Source organism: Alligator sinensis, unplaced genomic scaffold, assembly GCF_000455745.1.
Source record: "Alligator sinensis unplaced genomic scaffold, ASM45574v1 scaffold872_3, whole genome shotgun sequence".
Classification (NCBI taxonomy): Eukaryota; Metazoa; Chordata; order Crocodylia; family Alligatoridae; genus Alligator; species Alligator sinensis.
In genome coordinates, this window is record NW_005842137.1 from 601478 (window position 1) to 626839 (window position 25362).

At 55.8% G+C, this 25362-nt stretch overlaps 2 protein-coding genes across 7 annotated transcripts in view; one reads left to right on the forward strand and one right to left on the reverse strand.

The window, feature by feature from the left end:
- LOC102371980 (F-actin-monooxygenase MICAL1-like) overlaps positions 1-9576 on the forward strand; it is a 31113-nt gene extending 21537 nt beyond the window's left edge. For all 4 annotated transcript variants that reach the window (XM_025206030.1, XM_025206029.1, XM_025206031.1 and 1 more), the window contains 4 exons: positions 7824-7917; positions 8030-8129; positions 8621-8694; positions 9378-9576. In XM_025206030.1, the coding sequence (XP_025061815.1) occupies positions 7824-7917; positions 8030-8129; positions 8621-8694; positions 9378-9541 (432 nt within the window). In that variant the 3' untranslated portion in view covers positions 9542-9576. The remainder of the gene's footprint in view (positions 1-7823; positions 7918-8029; positions 8130-8620; positions 8695-9377) is intronic.
- A 1713-nt stretch (positions 9577-11289) lies between these two features.
- On the reverse strand, positions 11290-24123 carry SMPD2 (sphingomyelin phosphodiesterase 2). 3 transcript variants are annotated; one of them, XM_006025231.3, is made up of 11 exons: positions 24073-24123; positions 18430-18542; positions 17120-17216; positions 16863-16939; positions 15178-15271; positions 14984-15073; positions 13987-14069; positions 13737-13869; positions 13254-13358; positions 12244-12400; positions 11290-11660 (listed from the first exon to the last, which is right to left on the reverse strand). In XM_006025231.3, the coding sequence occupies exons 2-11, from the start codon at positions 18489-18491 to the stop codon at positions 11317-11319; spliced, it is 1242 nt and encodes a 413-aa protein (XP_006025293.1). In that variant the 5' UTR covers positions 18492-18542; positions 24073-24123; the 3' UTR covers positions 11290-11316. The 3 variants fall into 3 exon arrangements, with proteins under 3 accessions (XP_006025293.1, XP_014376147.1, XP_025061825.1); XM_014520661.2 differs by lacking the exon at positions 24073-24123 and adding an exon at positions 21515-21612; XM_025206040.1 differs by lacking the exon at positions 24073-24123 and adding an exon at positions 20886-21497.
- Positions 24124-25362: the final 1239 nt, after the last annotated feature.

Genomic DNA, 25362 nt, shown 5'->3' on the forward strand with positions numbered 1-25362 from the left:
CCTGGAAGTGAAAAGCTGACTCTGACAGGTCCTGTGGTGCACAGTGCAGGGCTTCCCACTGTAGGTCCTGAGGTCATGGGTTCAGGTCCTGGTCTCTCCTTGTTTTGTGAGGAGGCGCCGTCCTCCTTCAATGGAGGGGGCTGGCCACTGCGCCTCAAGGGGTCCACAGCAGCACATGCAATCAGCCCTCCCTGGTATTCCAGTGAGATGGTTGCCACCCTGGGTTATAAAGGTTGTGGGTTCAAGCCCCAGCCAGTTTGGAGCTTTCATGTTCTTCAGTGAGTTCCCTGGTGCCTGTGACAAAGTGCACAAACCCCCTATCACGCTTCCCTCTTCCTTATTATTTCCCTCCCCACCCAAATAGCAGAAGTAACCATTATTCCTAGTGACAAATGTTCCTACTGGGAGACATTTTTCATGTGAATGGTAGAGAAGAATTAAAATGGCCTCTCCGCGGCTTCTTGATGGTCACATTACTGGAGTCAAGAAAGGACCTTGCTCCATCCTTGGAATCAGCTCTTCCCTCCTCGTGTTAACAAGCTCATGAGAAATGGCACGGCACACTGATGATCGCACGCCTATAGTGACACCACTGTGCCTGGTCACCAGCTGAGACTGAGGGATGGCACGTCAGGGTCATGGCAGGAGCAGGGAGCACTGAGGCCCAGCCTACGGGGGGGGTCACAGAGGGTTCAAGTCCCCCCTAAATGGGGGAAAGGTCACAGCCCCATTCTCAGGGCAAGCAGGGTCACAGAGAGATCAACATGGGGTTACTACAGGTCACATTGGGGGTTACTACAGGTCAAATCCCCCCTAACTAGGTGAAAGGTCATCAACTTATTTTCTGGGCAAGCTTGGGGTCACAGAGAGTTCAACTTAGGGTCACGAGAGGTCAAATCCCCTCAGTAATTAGGTGAAAGGTCCCCAACTTATTTTTTGGCAAACCAAGGGGTCTCAGAGAGTTCAACTTGGGGTCACGAGAGGTCAAATCCCCTCAGTAATTAGGTGAAAGGTCCCCAACTTATTTTTTGGCAAACCAAGGGGTCTCAGAGAGTTCAACTTGGGGTCACGAGAGGTCAAATCCCCTCAGTAATTAGGTGAAAGGTCCCCAACTTATTTTTTGGCAAACCAAGGGGTCTCAGAGAGTTCAACTTGGGGTCACGAGAGGTCAAATCCCCTCAGTAATTAGGTGAAAGGTCCCCAACTTATTTTTTGGCAAACCAAGGGGTCTCAGAGAGTTCAACTTGGGGTCACGAGAGGTCAAATCCCCTCAGTAATTAGGTGAAAGGTCCCCAACTTATTTTTTGGCAAACCAAGGGGTCTCAGAGAGTTCAACTTGGGGTCACGAGAGGTCAAATCCCCTCAGTAATTAGGTGAAAGGTCCCCAACTTATTTTTTGGCAAACCAAGGGGTCTCAGAGAGTTCAACTTGGGGTCACGAGAGGTCAAATCCCCTCAGTAATTAGGTGAAAGGTCCCCAACTTATTTTTTGGCAAACCAAGGGGTCTCAGAGAGTTCAACTTGGGGTCACGAGAGGTCAAATCCCCTCAGTAATTAGGTGAAAGGTCCCCAACTTATTTTTTGGCAAACCAAGGGGTCTCAGAGAGTTCAACTTGGGGTCACGAGAGGTCAAATCCCCTCAGTAATTAGGTGAAAGGTCCCCAACTTATTTTTTGGCAAACCAAGGGGTCTCAGAGAGTTCAACTTGGGGTCACGAGAGGTCAAATCCCCTCAGTAATTAGGTGAAAGGTCCCCAACTTATTTTTTGGCAAACCAAGGGGTCTCAGAGAGTTCAACTTGGGGTCACGAGAGGTCAAATCCCCTCAGTAATTAGGTGAAAGGTCCCCAACTTATTTTTTGGCAAACCAAGGGGTCTCAGAGAGTTCAACTTGGGGTCACGAGAGGTCAAATCCCCTCAGTAATTAGGTGAAAGGTCCCCAACTTATTTTTTGGCAAACCAAGGGGTCTCAGAGAGTTCAACTTGGGGTCACGAGAGGTCAAATCCCCTCAGTAATTAGGTGAAAGGTCCCCAACTTATTTTTTGGCAAACCAAGGGGTCTCAGAGAGTTCAACTTGGGGTCACGAGAGGTCAAATCCCCTCAGTAATTAGGTGAAAGGTCCCCAACTTATTTTTTGGCAAACCAAGGGGTCTCAGAGAGTTCAACTTGGGGTCACGAGAGGTCAAATCCCCTCAGTAATTAGGTGAAAGGTCCCCAACTTATTTTTTGGCAAACCAAGGGGTCTCAGAGAGTTCAACTTGGGGTCACGAGAGGTCAAATCCCCTCAGTAATTAGGTGAAAGGTCCCCAACTTATTTTTTGGCAAACCAAGGGGTCTCAGAGAGTTCAACTTGGGGTCACGAGAGGTCAAATCCCCTCAGTAATTAGGTGAAAGGTCCCCAACTTATTTTTTGGCAAACCAAGGGGTCTCAGAGAGTTCAACTTGGGGTCACGAGAGGTCAAATCCCCTCAGTAATTAGGTGAAAGGTCCCCAACTTATTTTTTGGCAAACCAAGGGGTCTCAGAGAGTTCAACTTGGGGTCACGAGAGGTCAAATCCCCTCAGTAATTAGGTGAAAGGTCCCCAACTTATTTTTTGGCAAACCAAGGGGTCTCAGAGAGTTCAACTTGGGGTCACGAGAGGTCAAATCCCCTCAGTAATTAGGTGAAAGGTCCCCAACTTATTTTTTGGCAAACCAAGGGGTCTCAGAGAGTTCAACTTGGGGTCACGAGAGGTCAAATCCCCTCAGTAATTAGGTGAAAGGTCCCCAACTTATTTTTTGGCAAACCAAGGGGTCTCAGAGAGTTCAACTTGGGGTCACGAGAGGTCAAATCCCCTCAGTAATTAGGTGAAAGGTCCCCAACTTATTTTTTGGCAAACCAAGGGGTCTCAGAGAGTTCAACTTGGGGTCACGAGAGGTCAAATCCCCTCAGTAATTAGGTGAAAGGTCCCCAACTTATTTTTTGGCAAACCAAGGGGTCTCAGAGAGTTCAACTTGGGGTCACGAGAGGTCAAATCCCCTCAGTAATTAGGTGAAAGGTCACCAACTTATTTTCTGGGCAAGCTTGGGGTCACAGAGAGTTCAACTTGGGGTCACGAGAGGTCAAATCCCCCCAGTAATTAGGTGAAAGGTCACCAACTTATTTTTTGAGGAAGACAGGGGTCACTGAGAGTTCAATTTGGGGTCACGAGAGGTCAAATCCCCCCAGTAATTAGGTGAAAGGTCACCAACTTATTTTCTGGGCAAGCTTGGGGTCACAGAGAGTTCAACTTGGGGTCACGAGAGGTCAAATCCCCCCAGTAATTAGGTGAAAGGTCACCAACTTATTTTCTGGGCAAGCTTGGGGTCACAGAGAGTTCAACTTGGGGTCACGAGAGGTCAAATCCCCCCAGTAATTAGGTGAAAGGTCACCAACTTATTTTTTGAGGAAGCCAGGGGTCACAGAGAGTTCAATTTGGGGTCACGAGAGGTCAAATCCCCCCAGTAATTAGGTGAAAGGTCACCAACTTATTTTTTGAGGAAGCCAGGGGTCACAGAGAGTTCAATTTGGGGTCACGAGAGGTCAAATCCCCCCAGTAATTAGGTGAAAGGTCACCAACTTATTTTTTGAGGAAGCCAGGGGTCACAGAGAGTTCAATTTGGGGTCACGAGAGGTCAAATCCCCCCAGTAATTAGGTGAAAGGTCACCAACTTATTTTTTGAGGAAGCCAGGGGTCACAGAGAGTTCAATTTGGGGGTCACGAGAGGTCAAATCCCCCCAGTAATTAGGTGAAAGGTCACCAACTTATTTTTTGAGGAAGCCAGGGGTCACAGAGAGTTCAATTTGGGGGTCACGAGAGGTCAAATCCCCCCAGTAATTAGGTGAAAGGTCACCAACTTATTTTTTGAGGAAGCCAGGGGTCACAGAGAGTTCAATTTGGGGGTCACGAGAGGTCAAATCCCCCCAGTAATTATGTGAAAGGTCACCAACTAATTTTTGGGGAAACCGGGGGTCACAGAGAGTGCAACTTGGGGTCACAAGGTCAGATTTGGGGTCACTGCAGGCCAAGCCCCGAGTTGAGGCGAGGTGGATGCAGTGCTCCTGCGGCCCCCGTTGCTTCCTGGCTGGTCGAAGGGCCATGGTGGGGCTGCGGGCTGGGAGCGAGTGGCACGGCCGGGGTCAATGGCGGGGAGTGGGTAAGCAGGGCAGGTGCTATGAGGGAAGCCAGAGGTCACAGAGAGTTCATCTTGGGGTCACGGGAGGTCAAATCCCCCCAGTAATTAGGTGAAAGGTCACCAACTTATTTTTTAGGGAAGCCAGAGGTCACAGAGAGTTCATCTTGGGGTCACGGGAGGTCAAATCCCCCCAGTAATTAGGTGAAAGGTCACCAACTTATTTTTTAGGGAAGCCAGAGGTCACAGAGAGTTCATCTTGGGGTCACGGGAGGTCAAATCCCCCCAGTAATTAGGTGAAAGGTCACCAACTTATTTTTTAGGGAAGCCAGAGGTCACAGAGAGTTCATCTTGGGGTCACGGGAGGTCAAATCCCCCCAGTAATTAGGTGAAAGGTCACCAACTTATTTTTTAGGGAAGCCAGAGGTCACAGAGAGTTCATCTTGGGGTCACGGGAGGTCAAATCCCCCCAGTAATTAGGTGAAAGGTCACCAACTGATTTTTTGGGCAAGGCAGGAGTTACGGAGTGGTTAATGTGGGGTACTATGGGCCGAGTCCCCCGAGATGAGGCAAAGTTGATGCAATGCTCCTGGGGCCCCCCTTGCTTCCTGGCTGGTCGACGGGCCGTGGTGGGGCGTGGGTGCTATGTGGCTGCACCCCCTGCAACCTGGGGGACCCCAGCTCCCTGCCCTCCCCAAATCCCCCATGTTCAAAGTGCAAAAAGTCTGAAGTGCAAAGGCCCCTTACTCTCAGGGGATCACACTTCATCTCTCTCAGGGCCTCACCACAAAGGAGCAGAGAGCTTCAACCAGGGCAGGGCTTGAACCCACAACCTTTGCCACTTAGGGTAGCAGCCTTAGCACCAGACTACTGGGGAAAGCTGAGAACACCTCCTGCCATGGGCCCCTTGAGGCGCAGCGGCCAGGCCCCCTCCATTGAAAGAGGAAGGTGCCTCCCTACAAAATCAGGAGACAATGGGAGCTGAACCCAGGGCCTCAGCAAGAGGCCCTGCACTGTGCACCACAGGGCCTGGCTAGCTTAGCTCCTCACTTCTGGGTCCCTTGACTCTTTCCTTGCAGACACGCACCGGCTCCACTACAAGAGGAGCCCTGGGAAGACCATGGCCTGGTGGTCAAAGCCTTGTGCTTTTAAGCACAGCCTATAGGTTTGACTCTGCACAGGGGCAGCATCCTCTATCCCTGGCTTTCACTCTCGTTTTGCCCAGCTGCTGCAAGCCAAGGGCCATCATATTTGCAGTGCCGGAGAGGACTTGTTCCAGCCGCCCATGCTCGAGTCTGGAGACATAGGGCTGGAGGCCAGGAGGTCTGCCTTTGTTTGCGGCCATGGTGCTGCCTGGGAAAAGTGAAGCCGCACGGCACGTCCCCCTGGGCTGCAGAGACCCGTCTTCTCCGGCTGCTCAGCAGGGACCACTGCGGGGTCCCAGCTCCTGTGTGAGCCCAGCCAAGGGGGTGCAGAGAAGCGGGGCTCGGAGACCTCCAACCATAAGGGAATCCAGACCCCCAGCCCGTGCTTCGCAGCACCGTGCCCCGGCCCCCCAGCTCTCAGGGAGACCTGGGGCTTGGGGAGCAGCCACGGCCTGGGGCTACTCTCAGGGAGCTGAACAGCCATGTCCTGCAGAGCACGGATATGTGGGGACCCAGGGAAGGCCACCTGCCCAAATACCCTCACCAGGGTCTGGTTCAGACAATGGTTGAGCTGCAGAGCTGCCTCCAGGGCCCCAAAAGGCAAAGGGCCACGGGCCAGGTGCCCGCCAGGCAGAACCTGGACCAGCACCCCAGGGCCTGCAGGTCTCGTACAGGGGGCCCAATGCTGTTCCTAAGATGCTGCTCACTGCCCCAGTGAGCTTCTGTCATGCAAAGGCGCACAGGAGCTGTGCAAGGGGCAAACCAGCGGCCCCCAGTGTGGGACTGCGCTGGGAGGCAGAGCCTTGCTCCGACTGTGAAGGGGACCTCTGAGCCCAGGGGACCAGTGCTCCCCACCCCTGCCCTGTGCTGGATGAGGACTACCCCTGGGTGCAGGCTGGAGGCAGACCTGCCTGCAGCACCCCCTCCTCCAGCCCTTCCAAGTCAGAAGCCTGCTCTCGCTGGGCATGGCCCCTCTGTCCCTAAGGGAGCCTTGGCCCCACCCTGGGCCTGCTCCTGAGAGCCTGGGACTCCTGTAGGGAGCTAGGACCTCCCTCTTGGTGGGGGGAAGGTCCCCCAGGACCGCTGCTGGCCTGCAGAGCTGCCGGACTCTGGAGGGTGCTTGACCCTGGGCACAGGCAGGGCTCCTTGGGGCTGGGGGAAGCTCCCTGCCCTGCACAAGGTGCCCTGCCCACCTGGCTCCCTAAGTGCAGCTCTGGGGGCAGCAGGACCTCACTTGGGGCTGGGACAACCTCACCACCCTCAGTGAGGGTGGCTCTTCCCCCTGCACTAATTACAGCCCTGCTGCAGCTTCAGTCAAGTGTTCTGCCTTTCAATCAAGGCTTCATTAGCACTAATTGGAGGCCTGGGTTCAAGCCCTGGGCTCCGGGGGTTGCTTCTGCCCTGTGCTCCAGCACTCAGTGCCTCTCTTTGCCATGTGCTGCAGCCCTGGGTTCAAGCCCTGGGCTCCGGGGGTTGCTTCTGCCCTGTGCTCCAGCACTCAGTGCCTCTCTTTGCCATGTGCTGCAGCCCTGGTTGTGGCTCTGGGAAGCCCTGTGCAGCCCTGGTTGAAGGCTCAGGGCTGTGAAATGGCCTTACCTGATCCCTAGTCAAAGTTCACACCTTCTTGTGGCCATAGGTCCAGCTCGGCTGTTGTGGCCTGAGCCTGACGCAGCTCTGGCTCCCTGTCCCAGTGCAGTACCAAGTGCTGACAGAGCTGGGCAGGGGATCAGGGCGAGCCTCCGGCACTTGGGCCTGCCCTTGCTGCACTGAGGCCATGGTGCTGCCCACGGGACCTGCCCAGCCCAAGGGAAAGCAGAAGCTCAGTCCCATGCAGCAGCGGTGCAGTGCCCAGAGCAAGGTCCTGCTGCGCCCAGGGCTCCAGGATGTCCCTGACCTGGGTGGGCAGGGGCAGCCTTGTACAGGGCAGTGAGATCCTCCTAGTCCTCCAGGGAGCCCTGCCTGTGCCCAGGGTCAAGCAGCGCCCCCAGAGCCCTGGCAGGTGGGAGCAGCTGGACTTGCCAGCTGTCCTCAAGCAGAATGAGAGCATTAGGCAGGATGGCAAGCAATTGTCTCCTGCCCATACAGGAGCGGGGCCTTGCTGCCTTGCTGGTGAGTTCTCCTGGTTTCACCTGGGTCCTACTGCCCCTGGCTCCTTTCATCTTTGACAGGCAGCCAGGAAGAGGTAAATATTAATTTTCTAAAATGTTTAGGGGCCCTGTAGGCCAGATAGAATGGCCTGGTGGGCCAGATCCAGCTTGCAGGCCATATTTTGCCTGCCCCTGCTGTAGCTGTATTTACTAGGGTGTTTACTTAGAGCTGAGCAGGGAGCCTTAACCTCAGTCCCATGTCTTGTGTCTGATCGGCTGTGATCTCAGGCAAGTCACTTCAGTGGTCCCAGTTTTCAACTGGTCCCTGGCCAGTAACACCTTTGCTAATTGCTGGCAAGGACAGCATCTTCCCCCAGGAAGTCCTCAGGGGCAGGAAAGACAGACAAGGTGCCAGTGTAAACTTTTGTCTGTCTTGCCCAGGCCATCCAGAGGCGGCTGGAGGAGATCGAGGTGACGTTCCGTGAGCTGGAGCAGCAGGGCATCAAGCTGGAGCAGTCCCTGCGGGGTGAAGGAGGTAAGGAGGCCACCTGCGACTGGGCATCATGCCTGTTGAATGGGCTGTGGGGTGGGGGCCGGGCAATAGCCTGCCTCCTGCCTACACATCCACCTCCTCTCCCTTCCCCTAGGAACCCAGGCAGAGCTGAAGACCCAGTGGATTAACCAGCTCCTCCATTTGGTCCAGAAGAAGAACAACCTGGTTTCCGAGGAGTCGGACCTCATGATTGCGTAAGAGGCCATGCCATGAGCAGGCATGGGGGACCAATGCCCTGTGCCCTGCACCCTGCCCTGCCTGAGCCACGGCTCTTCAAGCCCTCTGCCTTTTTAGCCACAGACACTGTTCCTCCTTCCCCCGCACAAGGAGAGCAGTCAGCTGTGCCATGTTGGCACCACTCAGCCCATGCCCAGGCAGTGGGCACTCAGTGCCAGCAGAAACTCAGTGCCCAGCCAGTCTCTGCAGTGGGTCTGTCATGAGTTGCTGACCCTCAGTGTCCCAGAAGCACATGGCAGGGCCTTAGGAGAGCTGGCGAGTGCCTGTGGTGCCGTGGCCTTTCCACCAGTGCCCTCACCCTCTTCTTCCCCCCCCCCCCCCCCCCCCCATTTAACTGCACAATGAAAACTCTTAAAATTGCTTCTGTGAACGTGAGAACCATTCCACTGGCACAGGGACAGCCCTGCTCCCCTTACCCCCTGCTACATGACTCTTGTTCCCGTTGCAGGGTGCAGGAGCTGAAGCTGGAGGAAAAGCAGTGCCACCTGGACCAGGAGATGCGGCGATACATGGACATGGATGGTAAGGAGAGCACAGGGCCATGCCCTTGCTACCAGGGGAGCATGGAGGTCCTGCCATGGCAGGAGATGTGGCAGAGCCATTGAAGTTATGTTGCACCCCTGACAGCTCTGGCGACTGCAGCTGAGCCCCTCCAGCTGTCCCATTGCAGGGCTGGGGCTGAGCACGTGGAAAGCCACCACTCTTGTGCGTCGAGGCGTCACAAGTTAACCAACTTGATCCCTGTGCTGCAGTCCCCTCCCAACACTGGAGAAGACGGGCACTGACAAAAGCAGGCAAAGAACCCAGGTGTCCTGGCTCTGAGCTCTTCCGCCCCTGCCTCACCCCACTTCCTCTGGGAGGGAAATGCTGCATCTCTCCTCTGCTCCCAACACCAGCTTCATGCTGGGGGCTGTGATGAGCAGCTGGCATACATGCTGTTCCTCTCCCCATAGCAGCCAAGTGGTTGAGTTAGGGAAGGGCTGAATATGTGCACGGATCCCGCTTTTTCCCAGCACTGCTGCAGGCCAGGCAGGCATTTGGGCTTACTGGGGTGTACGAGTCTCTCCAAGGAGGTCAGGCTTCCCCTGCTGCACTTGGGTACCCAAAACTGTTCCTCTGTCCAGCACCTTGGGATAGAGCTCAGAGCACACCGGCCCTGCCCTGCTGTGGCAGCTGGTGACCTGTCCTCTCCCCTCCACTTGCAGAGGAGCTGAAGACACCCCAGGACCTGCAAGCCGAGAAGGAGATCCTGGAGCAGTTCCTGGAGGTGGTGAAGAAGCGTGACAAGCTGATCCAGGTGCAGGAGGAGAAGCGCCTCAGCGAGCTGGGCAGTGCGGACCTGGGCATGGAGCGCAGGCCTGAGGCTTGAGGGCATAGCCCATCGCATGCCACTGCTGAGGCCTTCAGCGTGGAGGGAGGCAGCTTGATGTGACCACAGCCCAGGGGCCCCATGAGCACTCGGGGGGGGAGGGGGGGGCAGCAGGGATGGAGCAGCATGGCCCAGGCTGCACCCGTGGGCTGCTGAGCCCATTGCCAAACCCAACATAGGGGGTGGTGACTTCCTGCCTAGCGCAGGGGTGCCCCATGCGCCTCCTCTGGGAGCATTTGAGGACAGCCCCAGGGCCTGCAGCTGGCACACCTGTTGAGAGCAGGGCCCCTCACGTGGCTGGGCTTCTGCTTGTTTTTAATGCTTGAGCTGTGCTTCAGCGAGCAGGGGACATGAAGGTGGCAGCGCCACATCCCACATATGCACTAGGCAGGAGGCCCTATGCTAGGGCGTGTGCACTGGCCCCAAACAAGCAGTAGCAGGGAGTCTGGGCTACACCTCCCTCAGCCTGGACCACTGCTTGGGTTCATCAGCCTGGCTTAGCAATGCCCCTCGCCGCCCAGTGACCCCCCACCTCACCCCCTCAGGGGGTTAGTGCTTTTGCTGCACAACTACGTTATTCAGGGGCAGGTTCCCCATGTCCCAGAGCCCCATTCTCAGGGAGCCACTCAAGGCCTTTCAGGGCGTGCAGCCTTGCCACAACACTGAGGTTGTGTCCTCCAGGATGCATGGTGCATGCAGACAGGCAGCCTGTCCTGTGAGACCTGAAAGCAGGAGGCAGCAGCCTCTGGCACCTACAGGGCGGCAGTGGGGGCAGCCAGTGCAGTCTCTGCCCTCCTGCAAGCACTGGGGCAGGGTCTCACTTACTGGCTCTTCTCCAGCTGTTTTCAGGGGCCGTGAAGCTCTGGTGGGAAGAAGTCTCAGGATAACTTGCATGAGGATCCATGCAGCACACATAAGAAGGGTTAAGAACATGGGATGGGGCTAAGTAACTGCTGCATCCCTAGGCAGCCCTGCTCCTTCACCTCTGGAAGCCTCTGCCTTAAGCCTTGTGCTGCAGCCAGTGTCTACTGTGTGCCCATCCTCCCTGGGCAGGTGGGAGAACAGTTAGAGCAGAGTTGTAAGTCAGGAAATCATGTGCCAAAAGGACACCCTGGTGCAGATGCTCTTTCCAGGTCACAAATCACTAGCTCAGGAGAGTCTGACACCAAACTGCGGCTCTCTAAGAGCAGCTGTAAGGACAGGCTTGGCTACGTGCTGCTACTGAGGTCTCACACTGCTGCCCCACCTGCCTCTCCGGCTCAGCAAGCAGAAAAAAAAAATCCATCTTGGTGTGAGGTCAGAGCTGGAGTCAGTCGCACAGGGACTTCCGGGCGGCAGCTGTATTATCAATGCCAGAGCAGCCCCCAGGGACAGCCAGACAATCCTTGCTTCATTGCAAAGAGCATCATCTGGCAGGGAAAAAACCAAGCGTGTCTTTCTTAGGATATTGCCTTTATGAGACGCCCATAGCTAGCACACCCTGGCTGCCTGCCAGGAGAACAAACTTGGAGAGGGGCGTGGAAGGTCAGGGAATAAAATGACCCTGGTCAAAAAGGTTTATTGGCCTGCAAAAGGTCGTTATAAAACCCGCCGCACTCCTGTCCATTACCAAATGCTTTGTAATGCCACTTATTTAAAAATAAATTGAACTATAAAAGAGTCTGGGGGTGGTGTGGTGCGGGGGGCACCTGGGGCTGGCAGTGCAGTGCAGCATGCAGAGTGCCCAGGCTCCTGCAGGCTTTTGGTCCCTACCCATGCCCCCCACGCCTGGCCTCTCACTTGGCGCTGAGCCGGTCCTGCAGCGACTGGAGAGCCAGCCTCATCTGGTCCTCAGTGCCCTGGAGCACCTTGACTTCGATGGCATGGAAGATGTGCAGCACTCCCGAGACCAGCAGCACCAGTACAGCCAGCGAGCCCAGGACGGAGAAGGAGAACTTGGGGAAGGGCTGGGGTGAGGCCCAGCCCACCAGGGAGCTCAGGCCCATCACGGCCTGCAGCAGGAGCAGGAGCAGGGCCAGGATAGCCATGCGGCCGCTGGAGTAGCGCTGGCGCTGGGCGGCATGCAGCCCCACCCGCACCTCGGTCCGGGCTTCGTTCATGATGTCCACCAGTGCTGGCTCTGTGAGAGGAGATGGGGTTAGCCGCAGGGAGGAAGAGACAGGCTGAGCCCAGCCCCTGCTGTCCCAGACAGCTGCCTCGGCTCCACCTTGGCCACAAACTGGGCTCTTGCCTCACCCAGGCCTTGATGTTCCAGCTCTGATGCTTAGGAGCCTTCTCATTCCCAGCCTAAATTCCTCCTGGCTACCTGATACCTGTCTGACCTTGTGCCAACCTTGTCCTGCAGCTCTTCTCTCTCTCTGAGATTTACCCTCCCCTGAACTGGTTGCAGAGCACTACCACACCCTCTGCTTAGCCTTCCCTTCGCTGGGCTGGGCAAGCCATACTGCTCCACAGAGCCCTTCCTTGGACAAAGCTGCCAGCTTGCACTCTCCATTGGCTCAGAGGAGCCCCTGAGAGGAGACTGGCTGTGGGGGGACATGACAAGCTCTTCCTTTTGAGACCTGGCAAGTGGCTGAGGCAGGGATTCCCTGGTTGGGGGGACGGGGAAGGGGAGGCAGTCACGCTGCAGAGGTGAAGTGCCCTCCTAGGGTACCCTGTTGTCCCCTGCCTGTGGCTAAAGGCAGGGCTGTCTCTGCACTCACCCACTGTGTTACTGTTCAGGGCCTTGGCTTCCCCGTGCCTCTTCACGTAGAGTGTAGCGATGACGGCTTCGTGGTCCGAGTAGGGGATGCTCTTGCCAGGAGCCTTTCCTGTGGTGGTCACCAGCCTGTCACACTTCACCGCAAAGTTGGACTGACCCTAGGAGAAGGGGTGACACAGGGCAACAGGAATCAGTATAACAAGGGCTGCCAGGCTGGTCCCCTGACGGAGAAGCAATGGGACCCGCAGTGCCACACACAACTCCCAAGGAGGAGCTTTTGCTGATGAACTGGTGCTGCTCCCTCACCTCGCAGAGGGGCTGAGGCAGGTGGTCTCATCCCCTGCTTCAGCAAGGACCTGTGACACTGCCTAGGGCAGGAGCCTTGATCATAAACGGCAGGTCCTGGTCCCTGTGCTCAACCCGTCTGCTCAGGGGCTCAGATCTCAGAGCGGAGAAGACACACGGGTGTACAAACAGCATCAAAAGCAACAGGCCCTCAACCCAGCTGGGTGTGGGGTGCAGGACAGGAGGTTGTGGGCGCCTGTATCAAGGCTGGCGATTGGTTCCCAGCGCTGCCACTGACCCCCCCTGGTCTCCTTGGGTGAGACACTTCCCTTGCCCACGCCTCAGTGCCCACCCATCTGTAGTGTCTGACCTCCCTCAATGCTACAGAAGTGCCAGGGCTGTCAACAGCACAAACAACAGTAGTGTCCTGCCTTGATGGACCCTGGTGAGCCAGAGGCTGCTGACAGCCAGCTGGGTATAGGCCTGCTCCTGAAACACTGCTGCTCCTGGGAAGGATGAAATCCTTTGGGCACTTGCCACCCAGGGAGGATGGTGCTCTGGGGAGCAGCGGGAATGAGCCCCAGCTAGCTGGCGGGTGGGTGGGTGGGTGAACGGGGCTCCAGAGGCCTTTGCCTCTGCCTTGCCACTCATGGAGTGGCTGCCTGATCCAGGCCAGGCCACAGGCTTCTGGGTCTAGCAGGCAACCAAGTCCCCAGGCCCTCACACCTTGTAAAGGATGTAGTCGATGCGGATCCCCAGTGGGAAGGGCTGCAGCTCCTTCTTGTTTGTAAAGTAGTTGTCTGGCACCAGGGTACAGCCGTCCTCACAGCCCTATGGAGGAAGGCAGAGTCAGTGCCACCTAGGCTCAGCCCAGTCCCCACACCATAGGCAGGGGCAGGGGAGCAGCTGGAGCACTGGGAGGCTGTTGGCTGATGGCAACTGGGAGCTGTTGCAAGCAGGATGCTGGAGCACTGGGAGGCTGGAGGAGCAGGACGCAGGCTGGGAGGGGAGCCAGCTGTTGTGGGCCAGCAGAGAGGGCTGATGTGTTGTGAGATAAAGTGTGGGGGGTACACAGCAGCTAGCAGGGACAATCTGGGGGGCAACCTGGATGCGCGGACTCAAGGTGGCATTTACTGTCCCCCCCACACCCCATAGCAGCCCCATCTGTCCCAGTGCCCCCCAGCCCAGGCCCTCAGGGAAAGCACTTGCCTCGAACCGCTCGGCGTCAGTGAAGGAGTCCCGTAGGCCCGTCCAGCCTCGCAGCAGCCGGATCCCCACATCCTCGGGGTGCATGTTCAAATCCCCACCCAGCAGCACCACATCAGCTGCCTTTGAGGTGTGCCTGAGGGATGGGCAGAATCACACAGCTGGGGAGAGTGACGCAGTCCCCTGCCAGCACTGGAGAGTGCGACGCAACCTCCCCGCTGCAAGGAGCCCCTGGCTCTGCAGTGTTACTCACTGTATGAACTGCCCCAGCTCCCAGGCCTGCACCACTCGATGGGGGAGGTACGCATCCTTCTCCCGGCAGTATTCTGCATGGAGCTGGGGAAAGGGAGGACATGCATTGTGATTCCAGGCTGGGACACAGAGATTGGGCACCAGACCAATGTGTGTGCCAGGCCCCAGCACCGCCCAGCTTGGGTGTCCTGAGGCAGGGGCAGGGTCTCCCTTGGGAGACAGCTCAGCCTGTAGAACCATTTCACCAGTGGAAAAGGTTCCCTGACATCCACTGGCTCAATTTCATCGGGTTCCCCCCTCTCCACCATCAGTTCCTCTCCCCCTTCAATGCCTGCAGCCTTCTACCTACCCTTAGTCGCCACGTCAAGGAGCCCAGCACCTTTATCCCATGGAGCTATGCTAAGGATCCAGCCCTTCCATTTCTCCGCTGCTCCTCTCACATCAAACCCTCCAGCTCCTTGTTCGCTCCCCTTGGCATTCTCCATTCACCCTCCAAACTGGCAAGAGCTTTGTGGGGAATTCACTGCTGCCCTTGGGATTTGAACTCTCCACCTTTGTAGACATCTTACTTCCTCTCACTAAGCTATGGGATATGTTCTGTGCTTCTCTCAAGGATATGGCTAAAGCCAGGCACAGGCAGGCAAAAAAACAAGATACAAGCATAGCACATGCCAATGCCATCACAGTTAGAAATCAGAGTCCCTGCTCAATATAAAGCTATCACCCCAGAGAGCACAAGAAAGCAAGGCAGGGGATCTTACATGCCCCCTCCTGGCATGCAGCTTGGACATGGGAAGCCTGATGAGTGTCCCTCATGATGGGATCAGTGAGATGCCACCAAGTGAAGACACCCAGCTGCTGCTAGTCCAGGCTAGTTCCCTCACAGAGAAAGACCCTTTTTCCATCCAACAGCCCATGCAACATCCCTTGCCTGGCCCAGTGTTTTTCCAAGCACTCCCAGTCTGTCAGAGCCTGCCCTCCCCAGCACCCAGACTCACATGGGTCACATAGATGTTGAAGACAATCTCCTGGATCTTGAGGACAAGGAGCCCCACAGATTTGCCGCAAAACCAGTCCCCGTGCTGGAGCTGCCAGAGCAGGGGATGGGAGACAAAAGGCTGGTTAGGCACAGTGATGGGTTGCAAAGAACTACTCTGGCAGCAGCCCCAGCTGTGGCTGGGCACACACTCACCATGTAGGGATAACCATTGAGGGAGTACTGGTACAGGAAGGTGTCCAGGATCGTGTACTTGGAGAACACACAGAGCCCACTGCCAATCACTCCACTGCAAAACAGACCCCGCCATCACTGAACACAGCCAGGAGCAGCCCCTCCTCATCTATCAGCTCCTACCTGCCCTTCATTCCTGTGGGGTCAACTGGGGCTTTGGACAGCGAGGGACCCAGTGGTCACAGCAGCAGGCTGGGAGCCAGGAGCTAAGGGTTACACAGGGCCTGGGAGCTAGGAGGCCTGAGCTGTTTCTGATGTGCTCTGTGAATTTGGACAAGTTACTCAGCTCCTACAGCTTCCAAAGGGGGATAAAGACTCAACCCAGGGGGGTTCTGAGAGGCAAATGACTCGCTATGGGGCTGGAAGATGCCAGGTGTCTCCTCACCGTGGCCACCCCGATGTGCCAGATGCAAGAGTCACTCAAGATAGCAGCACGATCTCATTTCCACCTGGCTGCCTGCTCCCCTGGGAACAGGAAGATGACATGGACACAGGGCTGATGACAGTTTCTCAGCACAGCGTGGGCATGGGCAGTATGTGTTCCAGGGCAGAGGCATCACGCCCAAGAAGCAGGTAACTGGGAGGGTTCAAAGCAGCTGTTGAGGAGACTTCAGCTAAGCTTTTATCACCTCCTTTATCCACATGCAGCAAGCCTGGACCCTCTATACACAATAGGGTGAGCGCCAGGATGGAGCTGGAAAGGATGACCTAGCAACCTGTCTGGCTCCCTTTGAGCTCTTTGGTGCTGCTTCCAATGACTGCTGGCTCACTGAACAAGCTGCTGCTTCCCCTTGGTCTGCCAGCAGTGGCCAAGGCACAGGTGCCCCGTGGGCTCAGGTCTCTTTCCCCTAGGAAAGCCAAGAACCTGAGATCACATCCAGGAGTGCTTGCAAAGCCAGGGGCAGGGGACAGCGTTCTTCACACCTGGGGTCTGAGAGGATCCCTGGGGACAGAGATGATGAAAGCTTTGCCACAGTCTACCAGTGCACTGCCTTCACCTTAGCAGGGGCAAAGTGTTTTCAGTTCAAGCCTAAGGTGCAGACTACACAGGTCATAATTACCACAGTTCATAATTAGCATCCAGTGGCCTCCACCCCAGGATGTTGTGAAAGCCATTGGTAGAACCTGAGATGAGACCTATCGAAGGGGGGTGGGACTGGCAGAGGCTATTGAACACAACATGCAGGGAAGATGCCATTTGCTAGTGATGGGGGGTGGATCCCTCTACACAGGCTCTGTTTCAATCTTCTTCTTCGAATACATCTGGTACCTGCCACCGTCACGGATGGAGCCAGAGGGACACGTTGCGTTCACATTCTGATGTCCTGTTCTTACAAGAGCAAAGGCCGTGTACCTGCCACAGCCCCTGGGCACACACGGGGCGCTGGGGCCAGCTGGAAGGGCTCGGTGGTGTTTGTAAGGTAGCAAGCTCTTTAATTATCAGAAGCAGAGGCATCTCCTCCTGAGCAGGGATGCTGCTGTCCAAGGTCTGCCTGACACCAGACAACCCCAGTACATTTCAAAGTCCACAGATACCAAATGCCCAGGGAGACCTGATAAAACCCAGATTTAGAGAGAGTGCTCATTGTTGCCAGGGACCTCCTCCTAGGCTGATAAGCAGCAGCAGGCTAACGACCTCCTCTTACCTGCGGAAGTAGTGGGAGGAAGGGTAGCACGCAGACAGCCTCTGTTTCAGCGTGCAGTAGTCCGTCTCGCTCCACACCTGAAGGAGCAAAGAGAGGCTGAGAATGAAGCAAACTCACATCATGGGCCAGCAGCTAAGGGAACAGATCCTCAGTGCTTTGGCTTGAAGCCTCTTCCCTCCCTCCATCGTGCCCGGCTCAAGTCCCACCTGGTCTTGGTCCCTGCCACTTCCCCTGGCCCACCATCCCTTGGGCCTCACCTCCTGGAGGAGCACCAGGTCGTAGCCCTCTTGGCTCAGGGTGTCCGCAATCATCTGGACGCGCTCCTGTCGCAGCTTGCTCAGGTAGCGGATTGCCCTGGGAGGAGGAGACCCATCAGACAGAGGCAGTGACGCCAAGCAGGCAACAGTGCCCAGAGTGACTCAGGCCTGAGTGTTTTGGGCAGCAGTAGAGAAGTGCCTCCTTCTCCTCTACTGCTGCTCCATGACTGGCACAAACTGCCTTGCAAGCATACACAGCGCACTGGGGTCCCAGTCAAGAGACAGCTTCTCCTTCCTTTGGGATGGGGCTGGGGGGCAAGACAGGAAATTTCCTTCAGCCCTTTGCATGCTCACCTCAGAGCCAGGGCCAGAGATGGCCTTGTGCTCCCCCAGCTCGTATCACAGCAAGATGAGGTAGGTGGCTGATATCCTAGTGAGGAACTGAACTGAAGCCACGACTAGGAACAACCCAGCAGAGGGAAGGGTGTGGGGATGGGAGAGGTGTGATGTGGGCTCCATAGGGTTTCCTGGGCCTGGTTCATGCCTGAAGCCTCATAATCCATGGAGCCCTGCAGCAGAAAGCCCTCTGCAACACTGGTGGAGACAGGCCTGGAGCCCAGTACAGAGCCAAGGGGGAACATGAGGCTCCCAGCGTGCTGGAGGGTAAGGGTATATCAATCTGGGCCCACATCAGGAAAGCAGCTTATTCCAGTCAGGAGGGGAGGTGCTGGGAGCAGGAGGACAGCTTTACAGGGCAAATAAACCTTGATGGCAGGGCAAACTTGCCCTTCACAGGCCAAGCTTTCCCTGGGCTGCAGCTAAACAAGGAGCCTTGCGTTATGAGGTCCTGCCTTGCTGCCCCTAACAAACAGGGTGTCTGGTCTGCAGTGTGTTATGCACAGTCAGCCAAGGGAGCCTGCATCTGGGCACTGGGTTCCCAGCCCCTTGGCAGAGTCCAGAGACAGGCAACAGAAGGGCTGCAAAGCCAGGAGGCCAGGCCAGCAGTGCTTGGTGCTAATCCAGCACCTTCCACACTGCAAGGAGCAAGGGAGTTTCTTACGCTATGTCAGATGAACTGGGGCACAGGCAGATGAAGTGACTCATGCAGCTCCTGGAACAGGACCCAGGAGTCCTGGCTCTCGAGCCAGTAGACAATATGATCTGGGCTGTGCAGTGAGGGAGCAGCGTCCCACACTCATGACCCCAGCACTCAGGTAGGTGCAGGCCCTCCTAGAGGAACAAGGTGGTAGATCCACCCCCACCCGGCCGCTCTGGACCCTGCTTATCCCACAAAGCAGCTCTGGACTCACCAGCAATTGAGGTCGAAGACTCGCAGCTGCAGCAGAGGCTCCTTCTCCATTGCGGCTGGCATGCGGGCAAACCAATATCTCTGCAGTTCAAGAAGCCACAGGTCGCTCCTGCTCTGCTGGGGAAGGCAGAGAAAATGGGATGGAGCAGGCTTGAAGCAGGGCCCCACCCCTGCCTTGTGCATTCACAGGTCGCCCGTCCAGAGCTCATCTGCGCAAGGAGACTTCAGCCTCTGGGAGGGGAAAGAGGATCCTGGCTGCTGTGTAACTGAGCCTAGGCGCTGGCTGGAGGTTCAGGAGGAGGTGGGGCCGGCCCAGGGAGCGTGTGCCAGTGCTGGAACAAGGGCAAGGCACGCATCCCTCAGCATATGGATGGCACGCAGAGGACGAGGTGCAGAGCCAGGATTTGCAGCTGAGAAGGATGAGGCATTAAAGGGGCAGGCACAGGTCAGAGCGGGCAGGCTACACCCCCGGAAACACCTCCGAGCCGTTGCCTTCCAGCGATCCTGCATGCAACACGAACCTCCCTCACCTCAGTGGCCCCTGGGAGCAGAGCAGGTCAGTGACCCTGCCCAGCTCCAGCTGAACCCGGCAGGCCTGGCTTTACCCGAGGAGTAAACAGCTGCGATAACGAAAGCCTTGCTCAGAGGTGGTTTGTGACACAGGGAAGGACTTTGCTGGCACTCTGATGCCCAACTTACTCGGTGCTTGTGAATCCCACGTGGCCTTTTTAGACATCTCAGTGCCCTTGGGAACCCACCTGCTAGCAGGGCCTTCTGCTTGGTGGCCTGGAAAGTGCAGTCCCAGCCCCTTTTTCCCTCCACCCTAGTGCAAGGAGCAATGTGCCTTGCTCAATGCACTCTGAGAGGGTCAGGCAATGGGGCATGTTTATGGCACTGGAAAGCTGCCAACAGATGAACAAGAGGCAACAAGGAAGGTCCTGGATAGGGGATATGGTATTACAGGCAGGAGGGAGGGGATATTTGTCCATGCAGTGATTACTGTGCCAGACAGGCACCCCTGGCAGCACACTTCCTCCTGAGGGAGACCCCCGGTGCCACCGCTGCCCTGTGGAGCTTCCCTTGAAGCTCAGGGAGCAGCAGCTTGCCTTAGTGGTCCTTACACCTGTGCTGCACTGGCTTTCAGGTGCCCGTCGGAGTCAGTGCCACTCTACATAGCCGGGTGCTGCCTGGAGCTTCACAGATCCTCTAAGCCCTGTTGCAGTTGCAAGTGTTCCTGCAGGAGGATGGGATGCGGCGGCTGGCTCTGGGGAATCTGATCCTGGAACCGGAGCTCCGGTTTATTAGCCCCTGAAGCTTGCTACAAGGCTCATCTTTGCAGCCAAGCCCTATGGCTTGGCCTGGGCAGCTGCCCTCTCTCACCTTCTTTACTTCTGCTCCAATGGGAAGGGAAGATTAAAATGTATGCCCATTAAAAAAGACGCGAGACCTGTGGCTGTGCTATGGCAACTGGCACATTATGGACGACTGAGCTGACATATTAGCTGAGTGCAAACCCTTGTGTTAATGCACAATTTCACCGTGCAGGAAACCAGAGTCAGGATTAGTCAGTGTTCACTTGCTCAACACTGCGCACACAGTAATAACTCAGGGAACATTATTTATCCCCTTACATAATATTATTTATAGTATTATTAAGCTATTAATATCAAGAGCCCAAGCATCCATCAAAGATCTATACAACAGGGCAAAGAGGTCCGCAGCACAACCCCAGGCTCCTGCTCCGATCTTTCTGACTTACAGGAACGTCTGGCACCAGGGGACCGTGTACTTGTGTACTGAACAACACCAGGGTTTTAAGTCACTAAGCCAGCAAACGCCCATGCACCTCTGCACTGTGTAACTGCGCAGCGCTTACATCATCGATCCTGTTGCTGGGACACTGCCTGGCTAATCTTTTAATAGCTCAGGGCTTCCTAATTTTGGATTTATTTTTCAATAAAAGTTGAACCCAAAAGGCGCTATTCCTGTTTTACGAGGAGCCATTAGTTTGATAATCATCTAAGGCGCTGCTACGAGCAGGGATGATTTCTTGTCTGCAAACTTTTCCGTGAGAACTTGGCTTGGTGCAGGGTTAAGCAAGCAGCATTTTGCGTTCCTGTCCCAAGGCAGCTGCATTTTAGTTGCCATTTGGGAAACGCTTTGTCTCTGTGCATTTGTCATAGATCACTTTGCGACTCTTCCACCCTCCCTCGCCACCCTATCTAAACACCATCCTTATATTTATTTCCTTGAGCAGTTACTTCCTTTTAAAATATTCAACCGGAGGCCCAGTGCTGAGGAACACGTGACTGCTTGTAGGCTGACCCTGTGATCCCATTTCAACATGCAAATTTTATAACAAGGCACTTGCCATTTAGACCCCCATCCCATAGCTAGGACTGGTCTTTTAAGTGTTTATCTCCAATCAGCTGACGTGATGCTAAACTCAGCGTGTACCTGTTACTGCCGATCGTGAAGTCGCAGGTAGCACTGTTAGTTAGCATAGCATAATTGTCTAGTGAAGAAAAGTCCCTAGCTGGAGAGAACATTTCCTGTCCAAAGTGACGGTCACCAGCCAAGCTCCAGATCAGTCAGTGGATATCAGCAATTTTAACAGCAGCCGGTAGAGGGCAGATTCCTCCCCCAATTCATTGCAATGCTCCACCAAGTTTAGAACTGACTGAATTCTTCCTGTTATGATTTTAGCCCGATTTTTAGGCCCCAAGTCATTCATGAACCCGGCCCTATGTTCTTGGAACGTGTTTGTGAAGCAGACGTAGTCACACGCTAGTTCGGGCAACTCGTCTGCAGCGGCAGCTGCTCTGCAGGCCCCTACATCAAGGAAATGACAACATCCTGTCAGGTCACAAGTGTCCCCAGAGAGAGGACGATGTCACATGGGGTTCTGGAAAAATGATCATTTGGGCTAAAACTGTTCTAATCAAGACCGTGCCATCAGCAAGCCCTGCAAACGGTGGGATGCACGTGCTGTGCTACAGATTACACCACCCCCGGCTTCCCTGCAATCAGCAGCCTCTACCTCCACGCCCACCGTAGGGGCATTTTGCCCACAGCCCAAAACTCACTAGTTACACCTCTGGACAGTTGAGTCACAGATGATCCCGCTTTTTGCTGAGGGATGGACTGGATGTGACCTCCTGAGGTCCCTTCTGGCCTGACATTTCTTTGACTGCATTCATGGGACTGAGACACCGAGAAATTAAGTGCCTTATTCAACATCACTTAGGGAGTCTGGGGCAGAGTGGGGAGCTCAACCCCAAATCCCAGCCTGTTGCCTTTTATCATCCCTCCCTGACACGACTCAGACTGAATTAAAATCCGGGCTTGTCTTAAGGCCAAAAGCGTGTCTTTGTTCTCATCCGCTCAACTCTATTTCAAAAACATATTAAAAACACAAGTGTTAATACAGAACAAAGGGTTGCCGTGGTTACTTCACATTTAAAACAAGTGGGATCAAGCACAGACGTCCATGGGAAACGTAATGCAGCTGAAAACTATTTTAAAAATAGTGGGTGCAAGTTGACTTTGTGAGCAAGGGCAGCCGAGAACCGCAGTGCGGAAAACAGGGTGCTAGAATTATACCACTTGGTCCTGGGGAGCAACTGGAGTTAATCTGACAGCCAGTTTACTGGTTCTCTTGCCTCTAAAAATGGCTTTACCTGGTTAAACTGGCTGCACAGAGATTGATTCGAGACCCTCCTCCCATGCCGTGGGTTCAGTTGCTGCAATTGTGCTGGTCTACTGTCTGCATAACTGCTAAAAGTCAGCACATGCAGGGTTGTAGGAGTATCACAGCAAGGCAGGATGCTGGAAACGTGAAGTTTGTGGAGGGGGCTTGTCACCCACTGACCTTCTCCGTCATTTGTGCTCCCACTGCACCCCCCAGTGAGCCTGGCACCATCAGCTGTGCCTGAACAGATGATGATGGCGGGGGTGACCTGCTTTTAACCTGCCAACACCCACCTCACCCTACCACGCATAAGCAGCTGCACTGGTTGGTGCGTGTACAGTGCAACTCAGTGATGCCGGCATAAAGCACATATATGCACAAACCACAAAATGCTAATTGGTGTTGGGCTGCTCTATCCTCAGTGCACCGGCCTTGTGCATGGGACACTTGGCACAGGCTTTATTAAGAGCTCAGCGAGCATCACTGTATTAAATCTGTTCTGAGCGGTCGTATGGTAACGCTTCCTGCGGTTTCCAACAGGCCCAGCTCGCTGAGTGTCAGTCCCAGCCTGGCACCGCACAGGAGTCTTAAATGCACCTCGGTGTGGTGCTGGGACGGACAAGCTGGCTGGCCTAGGACTTTAAATTGCTCCTATTATCCCCCTTGCAAATCACTCCCATTGTCCTTAGCGAGCGCTCAGATGAGAGCCGGACACACATTACAGATGTGGCAGAAGCTGACAGCTTAGCCCAGGGGTAGGCAACGCCTGGCACCGGTGCCAGAGTGTGGCACACAAAGGCATTTTGCATGGCACATACACCTGAGAGTGGACGGTGGGCTGGGCTGCACTGCCACCGCCCCTGGCATGCCAGCATCGTACAAGTCGAGGTTGCAGGTGTTTTTGGCACTCTGCCCAAAAACATTGCCGACCCCTGGCTTAGCCAGATTCAAAAAAGGATTCGACACGTTCTTGGAGAAAAGGGGCATCAGTCGTTACCGAGCACAGGAGCGAGGGGCACGGGCCCTGAATCAGGACTTCCTAGACCTTATGGAGGCTGCAAGTGAGAGAGGAACGGGGTGGTGGGGGGGAAACCCTGGTCAGCCCCAGCTCGCTGTCCGCTCTCTGCTGCATGACACAGGCCTATCTGCTGCACAAACTACAAGCCCCCGCTTAAATAGGGAGGCCACTGAGAACATAACAGCTGATCACTTGGGACGAATAAAAAAAGAAACCAGGAAGGGGAGCGAGGCTCAAAACGAGGGATCCAGACGGGGACATGGAGCAGGACGCCCCCGGAGCAAGCCGAGGCGCGCGCGACAGGCCTGTTGGATGGGGAACGCGTCTTGCGGGACGCGGGAGACTGGGCACTGCGCGCCCAGGAGCGGACCCAGGCAGCGGCAGCTCCGATGCCGGGAGGGAAGTGACAGCAAACGTCAGCCTCTTTTGTGCCCGGCGCGGCGTGAAAAGGGGAACTGGCGGCCGCGTCCCACTTTGGGAGGAAAGGGGCGCCGGTTGCTGTTGAGCACCGAGCGAGGGGCACAGCCTCCAAACCAGCTTCCTGCACCTTGGAGGCTGGAAGGGGCGAGTGGGAGGAACCGGGGGAAACCCGGGACAGACTCAAAGCCCCACGGGGAGCGACCAGCCGGTGCACTGCTGCTTCCTTGGGACAAAGGAAGCCCTAAGAGAGATGGCAGCGAAAGTGAAAGGTATACAACCCGGACGCGGGACGGGACAGCAGCCCCTGGTCCGGCCCGGCCCGGCCCGGCCCGGCCCATCGCCGGCTCGGCCCTGGCAGGAGGGGGGGCAGGGGATCACTCGGCACAAATCAGGATGCCAAGGGGTCAAAGCAAGCGGGCCCGGAGCCGGCGGGGAACCACCTCCCGCTGCCCCCGCGGGGCCACGTGCAGCCCGCGCCCCCCCCTTCCCCGCGCCCGCCACGGCCCCGTACTCACTGCACAGCAACAGGTCCCGCCCCCAGGGGGTGCCCGCGCCCCGCCTCCCGGCCGCGCGGGGCATTCTGGGGGCTGTAGTCCACCCGCGCGACTACAACTCCCAGGGGCGGAGGGAGGGGGAGGGAGCTACGGGTGCCGGGAGGGAGATTCCCCCTCTATTTTTAACGTGTTTCACGTGTCCAGCCACATCCATGAGCCAGCCAAAAGCTAGAAGTGGCCTGGCTCCTAGCAGACAAAGGTTGTTTGGGTGAATCTCATCTCTTTTATTAGACCAACTTAAAGTAGTTGGGGGGAAAAAAAAATTAGCAAGCTTTCCAAATTTTTTTTTGCAACTATTGAAGTTGGTCTAATAAAAGAGATCCGATTCACCCAAAGAACCTTGTCCTGAGACCAACACGGCTACAGCCTGCACCCCGCTTGCTACGAGCAGACATACCCCGCCCCCGCGCAGTCCGGGGCTTCAGCTGCTCCCAAGTCCATTGGTGGGCATCCTAGTGCAGACCCGAGCCGGGAGGCGTGGGGGTCAGATGCCCCCCAGGTTTGCTCATCCTCGGCCGTAGCAAGCTAACTGGCTCCTGGGTTTGCAGGAGCACCTTCCTCCTGTGCCCGCTCGCCTTGAAATGCAGAAAGGCTTCAACTTTGCCCCAACTTCGCTCGCTGCAATAGACTTCTTTAATTAAATTGCACTTTTTTTTAGCTGCCGATATTTGTCAGCAAATGCGATCGTTTTCAGCTTCCGATACAATCCTTTCATATTTAAGACCTGGCCACACCTTGCAGCCCGCTGCACCTGCCGGGCTGGCAGGGAGCAGAGCAGGTCCTCATGGGCCCAGCTTTGCCTTGGCCTGGAGAGGAGACAGGTGGATGGCACCATTGGTGTACCTACCTGGTGCATTGCAGCCACTCTGCATGAAACAGCCGGTGCCACCCTCTCTCCATCTGCCAGGGGTCCAGCAGGGGCCACGGCCTGGCGCACGGTCACAAAGCTCCAGTGGCCTCAGTGCATGAGGACACAGTTCTCACCCTGCTTTGGGGCTCTTTTATTTTCAAGGGGGCAAGAGTGCGCGTGGGGACAAACGCTTTCCAGCTTTTCCAATTCGTGACCCCCAGTGGGACGGTGCCTGCTGGAGGCCATTTAAATCGTGAGCAGAATTACATATGCTGCAGTCTTATTTCTGTGCCCAGTAAGGTTTAGTGTTTGTCAGTGGTGACCTCCTCAAAGCTGGATACATGCGTTTTCCTTCCAACTTATGCAGGAGGTGACTGAGGCAGGGATTGGGTGCCTGCTGA

Excerpts from the sequence above, each read along its gene's own strand:
- SMPD2 (XM_006025231.3), bottom strand. The coding sequence starts at position 18,491 with ATGCCAGCCGCAATGGAGAAGGAGCCTCTGCTGCAGCTGCGAGTCTTC. Across the intron at positions 16,940-17,119 it reads ACCTGGTGCTCCTCCAGGAG|GTGTGGAGCGAGACGGACTA; the intron begins GTGAGGCCCAAG and ends TTGCTCCTTCAG. Across the intron at positions 13,870-13,986 it reads GAGCTGGGGCAGTTCATACA|GCACACCTCAAAGGCAGCTG; the intron begins GTGAGTAACACT and ends CCCATCCCTCAG.